The 14,836-nt window shown below is 46.8% G+C and overlaps 1 protein-coding gene across 1 annotated transcript; it reads right to left on the bottom strand.

The window, feature by feature from the left end:
• Positions 1 to 584: 584 nt before the first annotated feature.
• Positions 585 to 14,636, bottom strand: SDR9C7 (short chain dehydrogenase/reductase family 9C member 7). The gene is made up of 4 exons (XM_036252566.1): positions 14,302 to 14,636; positions 10,417 to 10,675; positions 9,566 to 9,729; positions 585 to 873 (listed from the first exon to the last, which is right to left on the bottom strand). The coding sequence occupies exons 1-4, from the start codon at positions 14,600 to 14,602 to the stop codon at positions 656 to 658; spliced, it is 942 nt and encodes a 313-aa protein (XP_036108459.1). The 5' UTR covers positions 14,603 to 14,636; the 3' UTR covers positions 585 to 655.
• Between the last annotated feature and the right edge of the window lie 200 nt (positions 14,637 to 14,836).

Raw genomic sequence — 14,836 nt, 5'->3', positions numbered from 1 at the left:
CACTGTATAAAGCAGCAACTACACAGTGCTTGGTATGTAGTAAGCACTAAATAAATATTTGAAGAATTAATTAATGGTGATTAAATAAATGACTATTATTTTATGTGGACCCCAATCACCTATGGATAGAGAAATCTAAAGAGAGAGAAAATATTATAAACTTTTACCTGATTAATCTTGTACTCCCTGTCTGCCCTACTACATACTTCAAATAATGGGTTCTGTGAAAGAGGCTAATGCACATTTAGAAACCCGATAAGAAAGTGGGGGAGATTCTCTTGTGGGTTAGATTATGTCACAACATTTTCCAGTGGCAGTGACAACTGAGGGAGATTCATGATTCAGTAGGAGCTAGTTATCCTCTTCTTGACTGTTCCAGGTCCAAAAAGCCAAATACTGACCGGCTGACAGATGTTCTTGGGGCCATGCTGCAGGTCTTTGAACCTGCGAAGTCCACCCCAGGTTTCCGTGTGGCCCCAGTGAGTGGGAAGAGGTACTCATCTTCTGTTAAAAGTTACACGTAAATTCACCAGCAATGGGTGTCTGCCAAGCATAGTGTCCCCAGAATGTCTGATGCCACCTCTTGTGACCCCATAGTTCCTTCTCCCAGTCCCTCCTCTACACTCCGATGACCACCCCTATAGGGTTCTCCAGCTCAGACTCTGTCAGCTGGCCTTGGGAGGTACCGGCTCAGGATGAAATCTGTCACAGGCGTGGGAAACTTGGCCAAGGGGAGGTAGAGGAGTTTGGCATCCAGGCCAGGGTTGTAGCGGATGCGGGGACTCCGGGAAACAATGGCATGTTCCATACTGTTGGTGACATCTCTGATTCTTGGCTCTGCCAATTGCATCATGTTTGTTAGCTTGTCAGTATCTGTTTGAGGAGGAGGGAAAAGAAAAAGCTCTATTATTCTTCATTAAAAATGTTTTCTTCAGAATTTCATCCAAGTTCCCTTTCCATCAGATAGATTCCTGATCTAATATTTCAAGCAGATCAAAGACACCCTCCAGGTTGTCTCCTACACAAACACCCTGTAAATAATCTTATTTCTCTTTCTGAATTCAAGAGTTGTGGTGGTACAGCCCTGGCTGTGTGGTTCAGTTGGTTGATCATCCTCCCGTGCACTGAAAGGTCACCAGTTTGATTCCTGGTCAGGGCACATGCCCAGGTTGCAGGTTCTATCTCCAGTTGGGGTGTGTGCAGAAGGCAGCCAATCGATGTTTCTCTTTCACATCAGTGTTTCTCTCTCCCTCTCCCCCTCCGCCACTTCCCTTCTCTCTTACACTCTCTCTCTAAAATCATTAAAAACATATTTTTTGTTTTGTTTTTTATCCTCACTCGAGGACATTTTTTGTTCAGATAGAGTGGGAGGGGAAGGGGGGAGAGAAACATGGATGTGAAAGGGACACATCGAGTGGCTGCCACCACACAACCAACCAGGGCCAGGGACAAACTGCACCCGAGGTACGTGCCCTTACTGGGAACCAAACCTGGGCCTCTCTGGACTGCAGGCTGACACTCTAACCACTGAGCAAAACAAGCCAGGGCTAAAAACATATTTTGAAAAATTAAAAACAAAAAGTGGTGGTACATATAATAATGGAATATTATTCAGCCATAAAAAAGAATGAAATCTTACCATATGTGACAGCATGGATGGATCTAGAAGGAACATACACAGTTCCCATAAGTCAAATAAGTCAGACAGAGAAAGACAAATACCATATAATTTCACTTTTATGTGAAATCAAAAGAGCAAGATAAATGAAAAAAGAAAATAGAAACAGACTCATAGATACAGAGATCAGTCTTATAGTTGCCAGAGGCAGGAAGGTTGAGGGGTTGAGTAAAAAAGGTGAAGAATTAAGAAGTACAAATTGGTAGTCACAAAATAGTCACAAGGATGTAAAGTACAGCATAAAGAATATAGTCAATAACATTGTAATAACTATGTGTGGTGCCAGGTGGGTACTTGAAATATCAAGGGAAACACTATAAAGTATATGATTGTCTAACCATTATGCTGTACACCTGAAACTAACATAAAATAATATTGAATGTAAACTGTAATTTAAAAAAAAGAATTGTGTATTGAATTATTGCATTAGACTAGCAACAGAAAAACTGCCCAGTTCTGCCACTTATTAGTTGTGTGACCTTGAGCTTAAACTGTCATTATCTATAAAATGGGGATAATAATACCTGTCTTAGAGAATAAGAAATATGAATGATAGCAGGGTAGACAGTGGAGGATGACAGAATAGAAAACAAATGTATGTAAGTGCATGGAAAAATTGGAAGGGTAAAAATATTGTCTGGCTGGTGGTATTCCTAGTTACCGGAGTTTTTTTCCTCCTACTTATTCCTTAGAGTTCCCAAATTTCCACAAAAGCATGCAGGAAAAACATTTTATTAGAAAAATATTAACAGTGCCCTTGCCTTGGTCATAAGGCCATTGTGGGGCTCCAATGATCTCAGGCACAGACAGGTACCTTGTAAGGCCCCCACAAATGTGGGGGGTATTCTGCTAGCATTGTGCACATGGGTGTGGAGATGGGTAAGCACCCAAGTGGTCCAAGCCTGCCGAAGCTCACTACACAAATAGGAGACAAGGCACGAGACACGCTGCGAGCTCTGATCTCACTGGTGCCCTAGTGATCATCCTTCAGTGGCAGCCACAAGCACTCCAGAGGAAGTGGTGCCTGAGAGCCAGACTTTGAGATAAGGTATTAAAACTTGAAAACAGCCCAGCTGGTGTGGCTCAGTTGTTAAGCGTCAACTCATGTACCAAGAGGTTGCCGGTTTGACTCCCAGTCAGGGCACATGCCCAGGTTGTAGGCCTGATCCCCAGTGGGGGGCATGCAGAAAGCGGCCATTGGATGTTCTCTCTCATCGATATCTCTCTCTTCATATCTCTCTCTCCCTCTTCCTTCCTCTCTCTCTAAAATCAATAAAGAAAAAAAAAATCATTAAAAAAAAAAAAACCTTGAAAACATGCCCTGGCCAGTTTGGCTCAGCAGTTAGAGCATTGGCCCGCGGACCAATGAGCTGAGGGTTCAATTCCATTCAAGGGAATGTACCTCAGTTGCAATTCGTCCCCAGCCCTGGTCGGGGTTGTGCGGGAGGCAACCAGTGGATGAGTCCCTCTTATGTCGATGTTTCTCTCTCTCTCTCTCTCTCTCTCTCTCCCTTCCACTCTATCTAAAGATAAATAGAAAAATGTCCTTGGGTGAGGATTAAAACAAACAAACAAAAACCTTGAAAACAAAGAGGGAGCAAAAGCAGGCCTGACTTTGGAGATGGTCCAGGAAGGCAAGGAATTCATCCACTCTGGGCAGAACACTGGTATGCAGTTGATGAGGGCAGGACAATGTCTTTCGAGTATCCTGAAACCTACTTTGAGGAACTTCTCTTTCTGTTTCCTAGAAAAAAAACTACTGCAGTGAAAGGGCAAACTACCTTTTGGGGTCCCCAAGAGACACACTGACTTAAAGCTAGACTGTCTGTAAAGTAATAATGTCTTAGGAAGCCAACACTCCAGCCTTGGGCCTGACAGAGTCCACTACCAGCAGGTCTCAGGCAGGGAGGTGAGTGTCAGAAGACTCATTCAGGATGCTCAGGGTTGTGTGCACTAACTCAGAGCCAAGAAAACTGTGTGGGCTGACAAAGGCGAGGCGAGCGGATGTGATAAGGTGGCTTTGGAACTAGGGAAGGATCCACAGAGCTAGAGGGATGGAAGAAGCTATCTGAGACATAAAAGTAGTATAAGGCACATTCTTTCATTGTTCTTTCAAATATTTATTAAGGTCCTAATTTGTGCTGGGCATTTTTTTAGACACAGTAGGAAGGGGGATAGACATACCCATTTAACCCATCACTCTCCTAGAGAGTAAAGAAGAGCATGGGCTTTGGATTCAGGCAACTGGGATACATTTATGTTATTGTGAGAATTAAATATCAGGGACTGGGCTTTTGGTACTTATGGACCCAATAGTTGAGTTTCTGTTCTTTTCTCTTTTGCCCAGGACAGGTCTTGGGCTTCTGATCTAGTCCCTCCCCAGGAAAAAAAGGGGACCAAAATGTGAATTTTTGGTAGCCTCCCTGGCAGGGTGGAGGTTAAGAAAGAAACTTGGCAGGTGACTATGTTGCTTGTAGGCTGTGGCTCAACTCCAGGCCTATTAGGATACTACTGTGCTCTGTGTGTTCACATTCCTGCCCTGTTGATTCTGTGGGCTGTTTCTTTGGGACTGTTCCCATGTCAGGTTGTTATTAATTGTTTCCAGCACAGTTCTATTAGGGGTATAGTTAAAGATCACTCCGAGATACCAGGCCTGATCCAGGATTCCCAGGCCACAGGCTGTCTAATTGGTCATCACTTGCTGGACTTTCTGCCCAGTGGTGCTACATGAGCACTCTTAAGTATTTCTTCAGTCGGTCTCCACAGCACCTGCCTCCTGAAACACTGCCCCACACACAGTTCCCATAAGCATCAAGACTTGTAACTCATGCCTTTGTCATTCCTTCACCAGATTTCTGCAATAGCCTCCCAGCTGGTCTCATGTCTCTACCTTCATCCTTCCCAGGGCACCATGACAGATCTAATCAGCTCATTTCAGAGCCATCTGAAAGGCTCTCCAATGCCTTCAGGATAAGAGCCACACTCCTTATTGGAGCCATCAAAACCTCCTGTGATCTGACTCCTAATCTCTCCCAGCCTCTTCTCCCACCACAACCCGTCCCCTTCACACTTCCGTCAGGCCAGACTAGTACTAACAAAGATGGCCAAGGTTTAATTGTCTGAACAATCCATGAAAGCAGAGTGAAGAAACTGAAACTTAGACAGTTGTGTAAGGTAGCTGGAGGGAGGCCTATAGTCTAAACTCTGAATCCACAATTTCTAAAAGCATGCAGTATTGTCAGTTCTCCAAAATGCTGCTCCTGCTCTTCCCTCTGTGGGAAAGAGCTGCCATCTTTCTGCCTTTGGGTTTAGTCTTCAGAACGCACAAAGACATCCATTGTCACCCCTGTGAAGGCTTTTGCAACAGAAGAATTAAGATTCTGTGCCAGCCCAGCTGGTGTGGCTCGGTGGTTGAACATCGACCCATGCACCAAGAGGTCACAGGTTCGATTCCCGGTCAGGGCACATGCCCAGGTTGTGGGCCAAATCCCCAGTGGGGGACATGCAGGAGGCAGCCAATCGAAGTTCTCTCTCATCAGTGTTTCTACCTCTCTCCCTCTCCCTTCCTTTCTCTCTCTAAAGTCAATAAAGAATAAATAGAATAGAATAGAATAGAATAGAATAGAATAGAATAAAAAGTAAGCTTAAAAAAAAAAGACTCTGTGCTGTTGCTTCTTTTGCATGCATGTCCATTGTTGCACTTTCTCCCATGGTGTAGCATTTGCTTTTGGATCGCCTCTGCTAGACTGATTCCTGGATACTTTGCCTCATCTCTCTATCCCCATAAACACTAGCTAAACCGAAGTAAAAATTAGAATATAATCACTTGGAAAATTTTTTTTCACCTAAAAGTAGTCAAATGGCTGCCTAAAAAAATGTCCTCTGCAGTCATGGGGTAGACAACAGATGAATCAGCACATGGCATTTTATAAACCCAATCCTACTACTCTTCAGAAGAAGGATAGTAGTTTTTAACACGTGGTTTTCAGAGGAAGTTTGTCTTTCTCCATATTCTTTTAAGGCCCGCAGAAGACTACAACTTCTGCCTGCATTGAGCCATTTTATGTACTTAGAAAGCAGCCTTGTGAGGTTTTCAGACACTGGCTGGATCAGTGTTTCACCCTTGCCCCATAGCAGCCCCATAAATAATTTGGATCTTTCTTTGCTGAGGAAGAATTTTAGGATGATCTCATAGAGGATATATATTATTCCCCCCAGTCTCCCAACCGCCACCTGCCCATCCATTTCCCTTGCTTAGAGCAACAGCTGCAGATTTTTCTCTGGGGATCCTTGCCTCTCCCACCCTGAGTCCTTTGGTCCGAGCAGAGCACATGACCCAGCCTGAGCCAATCAGATCTTCACATTCCCCTGAGCACAGTGGTGAGCTCAGGGTTGGGTACATCTGGCCATTCCCTCTGATGCTGCCATCTTAGGCCCTCCAAGTCGGAGATCATCTTAGGCCTTTTGGGGAGCTGCTGGAAGAACTATCCCTGTGAGGAGATGGGGAGATGCTGCAGCTGGTGACTGCTCCCCCCCCCCCCCCAGGGGACAGAGCTTGTGAGACTGGAGCCAAGACAAAAGAAGCAGAGCCAAGAAGTAGGGTAGAACCAGGTCCTAAAAACATCCCTTGTGGACTTGATCACCTGAAGCCCATCTCTCTCAATTTTTTTAGTCATGTGTACCAAGCAATTTCTTTATATATTTTTATATATATATATATATTTTTTTTTTTTTAATCCTCATCCGAGGACATTTTTCCATTTTTTGTTCAGGTAGAGTGGGAGGGAGAGAGAGGAACAGAGAGAGAGAGAGAAACATCGACGTGAAAGGAACACATCGAGTGGCTGCCACCCGCACAACCGACCAGGGCTGGGAACAAACTGCAACTGAGGTACGTGCCCTTAGCGGGAACCGAACCCGGGTCTCTCAGGACCGCAGGCCGATGCTTTAACTGCTGAGCCAAACCAGCCAGGGCAGCAATTTCTTTTTTGAGTAAAAAAATTTGAAGTGGGTTTTCTGTCACTTGTCACTGATAAAGTTTCAACTCATGTAAAATCCTTCAGGCTTTTTTTTTTTTTCTCACAGAATTCTAATATGTCCAGGACTAAAAGATTACTTTCTTCAAGGATTAGTTCTCTGAATATTTCCTCTAAATGAATGAATAATACCTCCATCCACCAGGCTCCTTGAACCTAGCACTCATCCGTGATGGCTTCCTCTCTCCCACCTGGCATCTATCAACTTCTTTCCAGTTTCTGCACTTTCTCTCTAGTTCAAATCAGCCTAAAGTCTAACCTGGAACACTGTAGCAATCAGAGCAGTCTTTTCTAATCACAAATCAGATCATATCCTGAATACTTCTTGTGCTTTAATGCTATAATTTACCCTGCTTTCCTCGGATCCCTCCTGCTGTTCCCCATCCTCTGGCATTCTTTTATTTAGCCTGCATGTCCCCCTCTGGGGATCGAGCCCAGGCATGTGCCCTGACAGGGAATCGAACCAGGACCTCTCAGTCCATGATATGATGCTCAATCCACTGAGCCACACCAGCTGGGCCATCCTCTAGCATTCTTTAAGTTCCTCCAAAGACTTCCCTGTCTCAGGGCCTTCCTGCAAAAACTCCCCTGCCTGTGCTTCCTTCCCATGTTTCAGCAATACCTAATTTATTCTTCCCCAAAGTCAGCTCAGAGAAGCTCTCCCCTATATAAGCTAAACTGGGGTCCCCACTCCCAGCCCCCTTCTTTTTTCACAGCCCTGTGTTTCTCTCCATGGCACTTATCCACATTTGTTATTAAATGTGTGTTTATTAAGACCTGTCTCCCTTACTGGGCCTTAAGCTATAGGCAGTAAGCTGTGAGCCCTGCTGCTTGATCCACTCTCACTCCCCAGCCCCACACAGTGCCTGGTATGTGGTGGGCTCTCAATAAACTGTGCATTACATGAATAAATGGTTGTCATGGTTTTGGCATCTTGGCTTTTTACTCTGTTGATGTATGATGTTCAGGAGACCATGCCATAAAATTAAACTTGGTGGGCAGTTAGAGACTTGCCCTGCATTTAACACATCCAGAGTTTCTGGGTATATATATATATATATATTATCCTCACCCGAGGACATTTTTCCATTTTTTGTTCAGGTAGAGTGGGTGGGGAGAGAGAGGAAGAGAGAGAGAGAGAAACATCAATGTGAAAGGGACACATCGAGTGGCTGCCACCCGCACAACCAACCAGGGCCGGGGACAAACTGCAACTGAGGTATGCGCCCTTAGCGGGAACCAAACCCGGGTCTCTCAGGACCGCAGGCCGACGCTCTAACCGCTGAGCCAAACCGGCTAGGGCTCTGGGTATATTTTTAAAATTGATCACTTTGGATAATTACTGTCTAAGAATCTCTCCTTGTAATCTCTCTCTTAGGCCATACTCAGTCTAAGGGAGGATGAAAATTACTTTTAAATCCAATTGTTCTTACCAGGGATCAGGTAATCTTCTAAGCAGTTTATACATATTACCTCATTTAATTTTCATAACTTATTAGAGATGAGAAAACTGAGTAACTTGCCCAAGACAAGCAGGAGAGCTGGAATTTGCACTCAGGAAGCCCAGTTCCAGAGTCTAGGAGCTTAACCACAATAGGAAATTGTCTTTCAAAGGTTGTTCATGGAAGCCATGTAAAGAGATAGAAAAAATCTGGGTTAGAAAAAATCTGGACCGTTGAGATCCAGAGGAAGCAGGAACGGGGCTGAGCGCCCGACTGCTTCACTCGGGCCCAAGAGAACCTCCTGAACCAGCAAAGTGCCAGCTTCACCTTTTTGGCTGGCAGCCAGGTCACAGAGAAGCAACTGGAGAAATGAGATGCCTGCCGAGGAGGTACCGGCAGATTGTGCCAGAATCAGTTTCTATTGATAGGTCAGAGGCTGCCCCGACAAAGGCAGCTCCTGAGGCAGCTCCGAGGTGCTTGGAGCCAGAGAAATGGAGAGAACTAAGAAGTCTTCCGGATCATCCTCCGCCAAAACCAAACCTCAGCTTTGAGGTCAGATGTCCCCAGAAGGGCCTTCTCTCTCTTACTACGAGGTGCTCTAACAGGTCTTTTGGCCAATTCCTCCTCCACTGCACCCACAGGCCACCCCCTCCTCTTGAGCCCCAATGGCCAAAGCTCCATTCATCCCTCAAACTGGAAGAAATGCACACAGTTTTGGGGCAGTATAATAATAAAAGCTGTAATGACCCTCCTCTACTCTCCCAAAACAACTGAGGTTCACAGGAGACCCTCGGCTCTGAGAGGAAGAAAGCTGCCTAGAGCCTCTTTTTAAAAAAAATACTCATGTACTCCTTTTCCTCTTTATTAATTTAACAGTGTGTGCAAGACATTTCATAGGTATTAATCCTCAGAGAAGTCCTGTGAGGTAGGCACTATCATTAGCTCCATTTTATAGATGAGAAAACTGAGGCACAGCACGACTAGGTAACATGCCCAAAGTTTCCTAGTTGGTCAGTGGTAGAGCCAGGATTCAAATCCAGGCAGGCTGGCTCAAGCAGTACTTGAGCTGCTAGTAACTTCTCTATACTTATGTCAGTGCATTTTCAGCTGATTCACCAGCATAATGGCCTTTGGGGGGGGGGGGGGGGCGGCGGGTGCCTGGTGTGCGTGGCATCCCTGGACAGCATCTCTCCTGGTGGCCCTCTCCCCAGCAGCTATAGTTCTGTCACTGCCAGCAGCTGCCCACTTGGTCTCTGTTCTCAAATCCCAGCTCTTCCACTAGCTGTGTGGTCATGGGCCCTTAACCCTCTAAGCCTCCATTCCATCATCTGTAAAATGAAAGTGAGTCAGTGACCCCCAAGATCTCCCTGCCCATGTCAGAGACCCCTCTCCCTGTGAGGGACACTCACAGACGTGGAAGTACTCCTCGCCATAGCTGTCCCGGGTCTCCTGAGGCAGCCGCTCCCACAGCTTCTGCATGCGCAGCGCCATGCTCTCCTTGCCCAGAATGGATGTGCGATAGTTCCCCGGCTCAATGATGCTGACTTTCACCCCAAAGTAGTGGAGCTCACGCCTGGGAAAGAAGATATTGATTCAGTCTGGGATCCCAAGATGACACAAGGTCATCAGAGAAAGTCACTTCTGACACCTTTATAGGTGCTAATCTCCTTCAGAAATGAGGTGCTCTCCTACCCCTGCCCCAGGCCAGCCTTTGCTTTCATGCAAGTAAACCCTGTCATAGGGCCTCAGCCCTTTCCCAAGCCTGGTCTCTGGGCAATTCACATTAGGCAAACCCAGTGGGAGGAAGTTAACAGAGAATCTAGACTAACGCCTTACCTCCAGCAGGTGCCCCCCACTCAGCCCCACACCCTACACGCGTGTGGCAAAGGGAGTGCGAGGTCAGTGCAAGGCTGGCATCCTCCTCTGAGGGTCTCCCACAGCACCTCTGTCCCCAGGCCTTTCTGTCTACAAGACAATTCCTCCTACTCCACAGGCCCAAACAGGGTTTCACTTACTCTGGGACAGCTCAGGGGAAGGCAGGAATAGAAGAGCCTCCTATCACCACCTCACCTCTTCTCCTCATCGTTTCTTCTCTAGGTCCTTCGGGAAGGCCCCTGAGGGCTGGCCTTCTTCCTACTACTATTTTATTTTCCTCTCTTCAGAACTCCCCTGTCGTTCTCCTCCCCACTCCAGCCCTCTGTTCCTGAGGTGAGACCCCAGGACTCCCACCCAGAGTGGGTTGGCACCACGGCCCAGTCACCTGATGCTGTCAGAGAAGGCCTCAACACCAAACTTGGAGACACAGTAGCCACCGCCAATGACAGCCACACGACCACCAGAGCTGGACATGTTGACAACCCTGCCTCGGGCTTTCCTGACCATGGGCAGCATGTGGAGAGTCACTTCAATCAGTCCCACCAGGTTCACATTGATCACCTTCACAAAGTCCTCTTTGGTCAGCCATTCATTGGGACCACCGGGCAGGCCCACACCGGCATTGTTCACCAGGGCCCAGAGGCCTGGGGGCAAGATGGAGAGAGAGAGAGAACCACACAGAAATCAGCAATGTGTCTGGAAAAGTACCAGGGTCTACCACCCACCAGCTCAGGGTGCTGAGGATGGCTGAGCAGGTGCACAAAGCACAAGATGACGGCTGGAGCATGGGGTGGGGGCTATGACAACCCAAAGGAAGATGTACCTTTTACTAACCAGTTTTCCCTAAAGGGGCACTTTTTCTGATTCACACAGTCTGCCAACTAGCTGGCACTTGTTACCTGTACCAGCTTACAATCCAGGCTTTAACTAATGGCATCTAAGCTATTAGCTCTGGGAAAAGAGATCATTTTCATACCAATAAATAAGTGTTTGAATTTCTTCCCCCATTATACTTCCCACTCTGTATTTTCCTAAATATAAGAAACCAACTTTGCCCTGCCAGTGTGGCTCAGTGGTTGAGCATCAGTCCATACACCAAGAGGTTGCTGGTTCGATTCCCGGTCAGAGCACATGCCCAGGTTGTGGGCCCAATCTCCAGTGGGGGGCATGCAGGAGGCAGCCAGTCAGTGTTCTCTCTCATTGATGTTTTTATCTCTCCCTCTCTCTCTAAAATCAATAAATAAAAAAGAAAGAAAGAAACCAACTCCATTACACACATTACCAAATTACTTCATTCATTCATCCATTCACATATTCATTTATTCATTCATGCACCCATTCGGTCAATTACAGAGGAAGGTGCCAGAGACAAAGTGAACAAGACAGGATTGTATCACTCAAAGAATTCTCAAACCAGAGAAGAAATAAATAACATTTATAAATAAATATATGAAGCATTTAAATAATTATGGGAAAATGTGAAAAGGGCTCTCTGAGATCATAACATTGAGTTGGTATAAATGGAGAGAAATAATGCTAAGTATTGTCATTCAAATCTGCAGGAGCCCAGGCTTGAAGTGCTCATATTCTAGTCCTGGTTCTACTTCCAGCCTTGGATTAGTCACTTCCTCTCTCTGGGCCTCAGATTCTGTGTTGACTGGACTAGAACAGTTGTTTCCAGCCTGTGGTTTGCAATCCTGAGAGCTTCCCAGGCTGAACCTGAGAATCTAAGGGAGGGAGATACAGGAGAAGCTCAACTTTCATTTTCTTTATATATTGAGCTTCCAGGTAAAATTTTACTTGGAGGAGGGTGTTTGATGCTAAAAATGTGTTGGAGCCCTGGCCGATTTGGCTCAGCAGTTAGAGCGCCGGCCCGCAGACCAGAGTCGCGGGATCAATTCCAGTCAAGGGCATGTGCCTGGGTTACGGTTTGGTCCCCCGCCCTGGTCGGGGTCGTGTGGGAGGCAACCAATCCATGTGTCTTTCTCACATCAATGATTCTCTCTCCCTCTCTCCCTCCTACTCTATCTGAAGATAAATGGAGGAATGTCCTCGGGTGAGGATTTAAAACAAAAACATGTTGGAAAAGCCTCTAAATTATTTCCAAGGAGGCCTTCCAGGTCTTTCATTCAGGGATTCCATGAGCCCTGCCCACTGCCCTGGCACCTTCCCTTCCCCTCCTCCATGCCACCCCCACCTCAGCCTCTGCAGCCTCAAGTACTCCTCAGGGCACATTTCCATTTTTTCCTGAGGCAGGTCTGGATGTAAACACCACTCATGGGCCACACTTTCCCCTGGGCTTGGGCTCCATACAAAAGCCATGCCCTCACCCTATCTTCCTGTCTTTCTCCAATTAGAGAGACCCCAGGAGACCAGCTGACTGGCAGGACTCAGAACCTTCCGAGAGCAGACTCTCTTGTCTTACAGAGAAAGAAATGAGGCTCCTGAGACCCAGAGACCATAAATCCCAAGTGGTCTCTGCCTGTGGAGAAAATAAACGCACTGGCCACTATCTCTGATCATCTGGTAAACAATTCTGCCTGCTGGGGAATCAGAAAAATCTTAATTTTTTCCTGCAAAGAACAATTAGAGAACTGTCAGAGCAGTGCAGACAGATTTAGGGTCAACCTGTCATGTCCAAAGACTCTGAGAAAAAATTAAAAAGTATGCCAGAAGCCCACCTTCCCCCAATTCCCAATGCTCCTTAGACCAAGGATGTTGCCTCCAGCCAAAGATGTGCCCATACGAATTCCTGGAACCTGTGAATATGGTGGATTACATGGAAAAGAGGATTATGGTAGCAGATGAAATTCAAATTGTTAATCGACTGACCTTAAAATGGGGATATTATCCTGCATTAGCCAGGTGAGCCCAATATAAGCACAGGGTCCTTCTAAGGGGAAGAGGGAGGCAGAAGACAGAGAACCAGAGAGATGGCAGTGTGGGAAGGACGCAGCCTGACCTCACTGGCCTTGAAGACGGAAGAAGAGGGTCATGAGCCAAGGAATGCAGGCAGCCTCTGGAGGCTGGAAGACAATGGAATGGATTTTCCCCTAGAGCCTCCAGAAGGAACACAACGCTTTTGACACCTTGATTTTAGCCCAATAAGACCCATTTTGGACTTCTGATCTCCAAAACTACAAGATAATACATTTGTGTTGTGCTAAGCCACTAAATTTATGTTAATTTATTACAACAGCAACAGGAAATTAATATACCCAGTGAATCATTAACACAAGTGGCCCAGGGTTGAATCTAGGCCGCTGGGTGAGGCAGCCTGTTGAAAAAAGAGACACACTGTTGCTGAATTATTCATTACTTAGTTCATCCAACAAATATTTGGCACCTTACTAGATGCCAGACACTGTTCTAAGTACTAAGGATATATAGTAAATAAAAGGGACAAAAAGCCCTGTTGTCCCCCCTACCCCACCCCACTCAAGTTTTAGCAAGGAAAATAGACAATAAATAAGAAAAATAAATAAACAATATTGGATAGTGGTAAGTGCTAAGGGGAAAAAAATAGAAGTTATTGCCTGGCCCCTCCAGGGCCCCAGAGCTCTCCTGCCCCAACCTGAGTGCTTAGACCCCAGACCAGTTCCCTCAGGGGTCAGAACTACCCCTAGGCTGCCGCTTCTACAACAGAGCCACCCTGTTCCCCCTGTTCCAGTGTCCACGCCCTTCGTGCAGGAAGCTCCCTGGGCAGGCATCTAAGCAATCCTGGTCCAGCCCAGCCCCAGCCACAGGCCACAGCTTCCTTTCTCAACAGGACCAGCCACTCCGATGTCATCACTTACTCTGAATTCATCCTAGTATCCAGCGTGATGTGAGGATCTAGCCTGACACAGTCAACGAGAGCAAATGCCTCCCCTCAGGGAGTCCAGCCTCACCTTCCCACCTGCCTTCCCCCAGCCTGATCCCGACAAGAGCTGATGGTCAGGACTGCCAAGGTCCCAGAGAAGCAACTGCGTCTTTAGAGGTTTGGACATACAGAACACACCTTCTCTTCCCTACCTTCTGTGGCAATCTCCCTCCATCCCTCTGAGTATCTGAGAGAGAAAATATCCTTGGGAAATCAGTCCTTTGTGCGAACAGACGAAACCCTGCAATGGCTTCCAAGTCCCACTGGGCCAGAGTCTCAGCCCCTTTCTCCATATCACCTCTCCCACCCCATCTGAACAACAGGATCTCTGATAACTGTCAGATGCCTAGGAAAAATAGAGACAAAGAAGGATAAATTGAGAAAGCTAGAGAATGCAATTTGCCCCACCTTGCTCGCCCACTTGGTCCCTCACCCACTGGGTCGCCTTCTGAATGCTCTCACTATTGGTGACATCCAATAGGGTGGTCTGCAGCCTGTAGGAGGTATCTTGTTGAAGCTTCTGGGCCCCCTCCTCAGTGAGACAAGCAGCCAGCACCCGCATCCCTCGATCAACCAGCTGCTTGGCCAGTAGGTTACCAAAGCCAGAGTCACAGCCTGTGATGAAGACATACTTGTCCGAAAGGTTACGAACAAGATTGTAGTTCTTGAACCAGCGGTACATAAAGGAGAGGTCCGTGAGAGCTGCCATAGGGCAGGGAAGAGGTGATGGCCAAGAAGGATTGGGCTCAGGAGACGAGGAGAGACTGGTCCTCTGACCCCCAGCTGGCAGTCCGCTGGAGCCTGCCGAGAAGAGCTCTCCTCCCTTCCACCGCTGACAACACACCCAGGCCCCTGAGTGAGCCACTCTATAATTTTTATAGGTGGATGGATGCATCACCACACCAATTAACCCAGATGCAAGAAATTCAAGTCTAACCTGAAG

Source organism: Molossus molossus, unplaced genomic scaffold (assembly GCF_014108415.1).
Source record: "Molossus molossus isolate mMolMol1 unplaced genomic scaffold, mMolMol1.p scaffold_m16_p_10, whole genome shotgun sequence".
Classification (NCBI taxonomy): domain Eukaryota; kingdom Metazoa; phylum Chordata; class Mammalia; order Chiroptera; family Molossidae; genus Molossus; species Molossus molossus.
This window is presented reverse-complemented; position numbering and strand designations above follow the sequence as displayed.